The sequence below is a fragment of the Apteryx mantelli genome, chromosome 6 (assembly GCF_036417845.1).
Source record: "Apteryx mantelli isolate bAptMan1 chromosome 6, bAptMan1.hap1, whole genome shotgun sequence".
Lineage (NCBI taxonomy): Eukaryota > Metazoa > Chordata > Aves > Apterygiformes > Apterygidae > Apteryx > Apteryx mantelli.
Genome location: NC_089983.1, coordinates 27731916 through 27738885, shown reverse-complemented (window position 1 = coordinate 27738885; position 6970 = coordinate 27731916). Strand labels below are relative to the sequence as shown.

The window sequence follows — 6970 nt, the reverse complement described above, 5'->3', positions numbered from 1 at the left end:
CTGTGCCACTGATCACAACTCTCTGAGCTCTGCCATTCAGCCAGTTCTCAATCCACCTCACTGTCCACTCATCCAGCCCACACTTCCTGAGCTTGTCTATGAGGATGCTATGGGAGACAGTGTCAAAAGCCTTGCTGAAGTCTAGGTAGACAACATCCACTGCTCTCCCCTCATCTACCCAGGCAGTCATTCCATCATAGAAGGCTATCAGATTGGTTAGGCATGATTTCCCCTTGGTGAAGCCATGCTGACTACTCCTGATCACCTTCTTGTCCTCCACATGCGTGGAGATGGCTTCCAGGATGAGCTGCTCCATCACCTTTCCAGGGATGGAGGTGAGGCTGACTGGCCTGTAGTTCCCTGGGTCCTCCTTCTTGCCCTTTTTGAAGACTGGGGTGACATTGGCTTTCTTCCAGTCCTCGGGCACCTCTTCTGTTCTCCATGACCTTTCAAAGATGATGGAGAGTGGCTTAGCAATGACATCTGCCAGCTCCCTCAGCACTCGTGGGTGCATCCCATCAGGGCCCATGGATTTGTGGGTGTCAAGTTTGCTTAAATGATCTCTAACCCACTCCTCCTCCACCAAGGGAAAGTCTTCCTCTCTCCAGACTTTCTCTCTTGCCTCCAGGGTCTGGGGTTCCTGAGGGCTGGCCTGAGCAGTAAAGACTGAAGCAAAGGCGGCATTCAGTAACTCTGCCTTCTCTGCATCCTTTGTCACCAGGGCACCCACCCCGTTCAGCAAAGGGCCCACATTTTCCCTAGTCTTCCTCTTACTGCTGATGTATTTGAAGAAGCCCTTCTTGCTGTCCTTGACATCTCTAGCCAGATTTAATTCCAAACGGGCCTTAGCCTTCCTCGTCGCATCCCTGCATACTCTGACAACATTCCTATATTCCTCCCAAGTGGCCTGTCCCCCTTTCCACTTTCTGTATACTTCCTTCTTCTGGTTGAGTTTTGCCAGGAGCTCCTTGCTCATCCATGCAGGTCTCCTACCTCCTTTGCTTGACTTCCTACTCACAGGGATGCACCGCTCTTGAGCCTGGAGGAAGTGATGTTTGAATATTAACCATCTCTCTTGAACACCCCTTCCTTCTAGGGCCCTCACCCATGGGATTCCTCCAAGTAGGTCCCTGAAGAGGCCAAAGTTTGCTCTCCTGAAGTCCAGGGTTGCGATCCTACTTGGTGCCCTGCCTCCTCCTCGCAGGATCCTGAACTCCACCATCTCATGGTCACTGCAGCCAAGGCAGCCCCCGACCTTCACATCTTCCACCAGTCCTTCTTTGTTTGTTAGTACGAGGTCCAGCAGCACACCTCTCCTTGTTGGCTCCTCCACCACCTGTGTCAAGAAGTTGTCACCAATGCTCTGCAGGAACCTCCAGGGCTGTTTGTGCCTAGCTGTGTTGTCTTTCCAGCAGATATCGGGGTGGTTGAAGTCCCCCATGAGAACCAGGGCCTGGGATCGTGAGGCTACTTCCAGCTGTCTGTAGAAGGCCTCATCGACTTCCTCTTCCTGATCAGGTGGCCTGTAGTAAACACCCACAACAGTGTCACCCATGCTAGCCTGCCCTTTAATCCTTACCCATAAGCTCTCGACTCACTCTTCATCCACCCCTAGGCACAGCTCAATACATTCCAGTTGCTCTCTCACATAAAGAGCAACTCCACCACCTCGCTTTCCTGGCCTGTCTTTCCTAAAAAGCACATAGCCATCCATGACAGCACTCCAGTCATGCGAGCTGTCCCACCATGACTCTGTAATGGCAATGAGATCATGGCCCTGCGACCACACGCAGATCTCTAGTTCTTCCTGTTTGTTCCCCATGCTGCGTGCATTGGTGTACAGGCATTTCAGAGAGGTGATCAAGCATGCAGGTTTCCCAGGAGGGGTAAAAGAGGATCCTCCATAGCCACATCCCATGCGCACTTCCCTGGCTGCATTCACCTGCTGGAGGCATCCCAACTTGAGCAGTCTTTTGCCAGCTACCCTGTCACTATAACTCTCCCCTTCCCCCATCTTTCCTAGTTTAAAGCCCTCCTTACCAGGTTGGCCAACCTGTTGGCAAAGACCCGCGTGCCCCGCCTCGTGAGGTGGATCCCATCTCTCGCCATCAGTTGTCGATCTTCAAACAGGGTCCCATGGTCGTAGAAACCAAAACCCTGTTGCCAATACCAGTGGCGCAGCCAGTCGTTAACTTGGAAAGTCCGTCTCCTCCTCCTCTCATCCATCCCCCTCACTGGCAGGATTGAGGAGAAGATGACCTGGGCTCCCAGACCCTTGACAACCATTCCCAGAGCTCTGAAATCCTGCTTGATGGTCTCCAGTTTGCCCTTGGTGTCATTGGCGCCCACATGGAAGAGCAGCAGTGGGTAATAGTCCGAAGCATGGATGAGCGTTGGCAGTCTTTGCATGACATCTCTCACACGAGCCCCCGGCAGGCCACAAACCTCTCTAGACATGAGGTCAGGTCGGCAGATAGATGCCGCCGTCCCTGCAGATTATTTCCATTTGACTTCAAATAAGAGTGAAATTTAAGTGTCCACTATTAAAAACAACAATAACACCCCCAAGCTAGTAGTTATCGGATGTTGCTTTGTGAGATTCTCAATTTCTTTAACAGAAGGAAAAATGTTGGTACCTTAGATATTAGGATGTAGCTATTTTTGACACGTTAGTGATGATCATGTGCTCTTTAGTAATTTGTTTAAAGTTCTTATTTTAACTGAATAAGTAGTTTCTAGAGCTGTTTTTAACCTTTGTCTCTCTAGTCCGATAATCAAACATCAATTAAGCAGGACCTCTGTGGGTTTCCATTTGCTAGATTAATATTATTAGTTTTTGCTTTTTGAAATGTTTGAGGATTTACATTTGTGGTTTTAGACTGATGAGGAAAAGATTGGCAAAAAAATGACGCATGGAAAAATTCTGAATCTCAGGTATTCTAATTATAGGAGTAAACTGATAACCCAGAAAGCATTGTGGGATTTTAATCAACCCCTGATATTTACAGTGTGTCATAATGACAGCAAGGATCTTTATATCTGACTCTTGCCAGATACATATTTCTGGGCTATTAATTGTATTTAGTTGTGTAAGAACAGCAGAGGACTAGGACAGTTATGTTTTCCCATTTAAGAAAATCCCCATTCATACCAAACTTAAGCTTCATTCCTGTAGACTTTTAGTCTGAGTCAATTCACTGGAGTAGTTCCACTGAAGCGAGCTGTACTTCATGTTTGTATGATTGTTCTCATTCCAAAGTGCTTCCATAATAGTTTGAATTTGTGCCATTGATACTTAGATGTCCAGGCTTTAAACTGTCATAGTTAAAATGCAGTTTAAGCAAGTTCTAGTGACACTGTCAGACTTGTTTGGATCTGTCTAGTACATTGGTGCAACAGTGCAATTCTCCATTACTTTGGGGAAAGCTGTTAGAAATCTCATCAAATACATCTTTCATGTAAAAATAGGCAAAACTTGGAATTAATTCTGAGTTTTAATATCAGCACTTATCTATATTAACTTCATACAAGATTATGTTTTTGTGAAAATATATATAGGTGTATACATACATACAGATTCATATATTCTATTTCTTTATTTATTTTAGTTCCTGAAAGCAATTATGAATGGAAACTACAGTCTTGCAAAAAACCTTTGTCAGATGAGTAAGTACTACCTCGGGGGTGATTATATTTCATTTGAGGTAATTCAACTGACTTCTCTCCATAGACATTTCATTCATAACAACGGCTATTTTCAGTCACTCTCAGCATTTATTTTCTGTGTTGAAGCATTCTAACCAGAATTAAAAGTGTCACCTTCCTGTGGCAAAATTATTTATAATCTAGTTCCCCTGTTTGAAATGCTGTGTTATATAATACATTGTCTGTATGTTTAGCAAAAAGCTTTAATATTTTAGCATGATAAAGTATTCTATAGAGAGGAAAAATAAGGTATAATTTAGCTGTTATAAGCTTAACATATGATATAATATTTAATGGTATCAAGTAATTTATTTCTTCCTGTTTATCTCTTTAAATGAGTGAATTTCATGTCCAGGAGAGTACAAGTGAAGAGAACTAATAGATCACTAACTTAAATGGAGAGCTGGTGAATAAACCATACCTTTTTTTCTTTGAGATATTCTGCAATGATCAGTTGATTAGAATCTGAGTATTTTACTGTTTTTTTTTTTAATTCCAGAATAGCTCACTTGATTTTTTTTTTTAATTAGATTGTTTTTCCTCAATTTATGGTATGTGTGTGTATATGTAGTATGGAAAACAATATTAATAAAGCTTTTTCAGGCCCTACTATTTCTGGAGTTCATTCAAGTTTAACTTGTTATCTGAATTTTCTGAATATATTATGCATGTTTCCAATATAGTTAATATACTTTATAATCTTATTACTTGTTAATAGCATACATCTTCTTTCCATCCTAATTCTAGAATTAAAGTTTTATCTGAAATTAATAATGTAGTTAACTGAAAAGTCATTATTTGCATTTCTAATTGCTTAATCAAAATTATGACACTAACCAAGAGCATAGATTGTAACAATAGGCTTGAAGTTCTTCAGGTTATGAATATGCATTTTTGATATGTGTACATGTGAAGTTTTTTATAGGTATAATTGCACTTTAATAGACAATAAATGTCGATCTCGTTTCAGATTTTCTGTTTATTTTGTCATTGTATACATATCAGTAATATGCTATGTTGTCAAATTGCAGTTCTGATCTATGAACCAGAAAATACTGAGGCTAAGCAGTTTTTTCCACTTCTTGAAGAAAAGTTGTTGATGGGTAAGTTTGAGAATTTTAACCACAATATTTTATTGCAGAGATATTCTTGCCTTTCACAGATAAACACTGGAGTTATTGTACCAAAAGGAACCTGACTTTATGTTTAAAAAACACTGATTGAAAAAATATTTATAGTATTTCTGGGTTTTCTACATCTTAAATAGGCTGCCTTGGGCTATAAAATGAAGGAGTAAACATTTTCTAGTTGTTAATGTTCAGTTGCAAGTATTCATTTTACAGTATATTAAGGGAAGAAGGAATGAGTCAGAAGTCTTATTTAGGAACCATCTCTTAAACTCAGAACTGGCAGAATGAGCCAAGTGAGCTCCCATCATCTGTCTCTGTACTCCAAAGCATCAATAAAGACAGACTAGACTGTCTAACTCTGCACCAAAGTGAAAGAGGAGTGCTCAAGAAAACTCTTAGTGCCTGGGCAGGAAACTTCCAGGAGAGAGATCTAACAAGCAGTAGTGGAACTTGGTTTTTAAACTACCCTAGATAGTTTTGCAAAAAAACATCTGTTGATGCTCTGACCCAGGCAATTGAATCATGCCAAAGTGTAAGCCATGTTTGTCACAAAGTGGATATTAGGCTGAAAGATGTTAACCTGAAGAAAAAGTCCCTCTGCTGAATTCTGTAATATAGTACAATGAGAAGGAAGAATGGCAAAGATTCAATAACTTTAATCCCTCTTTGGATACTCCCTGGCCTAGTTTAAATGGGCATTACATTTTCCCTACCTTGTTAACTTTAGCTTACATCAGTTACTCATGGTCAAGAGTTCCTAGTCTGATATCTGTTGGGGTATAAAGACATCTGATGAGGGGAAAAAAGTCTTTTCCCATTCTATAGCCACTATGTAGCTACAGGAAACTGGAACAACAAAGAAGCTTAAACAAGTGGCTAAATTCATCTGAGCATTCCCCCATAAATGAGTGATTCTCTGGTTACCAGCTGTGCTTGTTTTAGAGCTACATTGAGCCAACTTCAAGAACAAAGTGGTCAGAGCATATTTCAGGATATAAGCTAACATCATGGTTTTAACTCTACATTCTGCCATAGTCTTTGCAGGCCTTTCCTCCTTCACTAGAAAGGATTAATAAGTATTTAATCATTTAATTGAAAACAGGTAAAACTAATTGCTTACTTGCTTTTTTTTTTTAAAAAAAAAAGAGAAAAACTTCCTGTAATATAAAACAAATTCAGTAATGAATGATCTTTTGTATTTCTATAGCAGAAGGAGCACAGAAACTTGCTGAAGGGGAGAGTGAAGATGATGAAGAAACCATTGATGGAAGCAGTGATGGCAACAAGGAGAGTCCTAGCTGTTCAAATAGTAGTGATGAAGAAAGTGAAGGAAGTTCTGATTCTGATGATTCTGAGAAAAATTAGTTTGGAAATTCTTCTGCAATATTTCAGTTGATAATTTTGATTCTCCAATAGGCATGTTAAAGTGTACTGTTTAATCATAATTTCTCTCCTGAACTTCAATAGTCCTTTTTGTGTATGTATTATTTTCAAACTTATCTGCAAAATTTACCTTGTTCTACAACTTGATGACACATGCACACTTGATATATGTGCAAGTAACTGGTAAAATATTTTCCCCCTGGAGCAGCAAGTCACATGGAAACTGTGGTGTAGATTGTTAGCTGAGCAAATGCATTGTATTTTAGGAGCATTATGCTTACCACATTCCTCTTCATCATTTGAACAGGGGAAAACTTCTTGTATTAACTGTATTTTGCAAGATGATGATGATATTTTGAGTGACAGAAATGCCACCCTAAAATATAAACACAGCTAGCTGAAAAATGTTATATTTGTTATAGCTTTGACATTAATGAAATAGCTCTTAGGAATATTTCAACTAAAAATCCTTACTTGATGTCTTTGTAAAAATATATAACTTCAGTGAATGTCTTTTGTCCAGATTTGGAGATAAACCCTATAGCACGGTTGAATAAATACCGTTTTTTTAATTGATCAGAAAGTCTACATAACTGGTAAGACTATGTAACATTTACCAGCTTAGCGTTCAGTTATTGTTAACACTAATAAAGCTTACACGCTGAAATGGCGTGAACCACAGTAGGGGTGGTAGGTATCACCCACCATGGTGCAAAAAAAAATACCTGAGGAAGTATGAATCCACACTCCCA

At 40.2% G+C, this 6970-nt stretch overlaps 1 protein-coding gene across 1 annotated transcript; it reads left to right on the top strand.

Moving 5' to 3' along the window:
- The first annotated feature begins 2356 nt into the window (after positions 1-2356).
- Positions 2357-6756, top strand: ERICH2 (glutamate rich 2). The gene is made up of 4 exons (XM_013960562.1): positions 2357-2367; positions 3609-3666; positions 4737-4808; positions 6043-6756. The coding sequence occupies exons 2-4, from the start codon at positions 3624-3626 to the stop codon at positions 6198-6200; spliced, it is 273 nt and encodes a 90-aa protein (XP_013816016.1). The 5' UTR covers positions 2357-2367; positions 3609-3623; the 3' UTR covers positions 6201-6756.
- Positions 6757-6970: the final 214 nt, after the last annotated feature.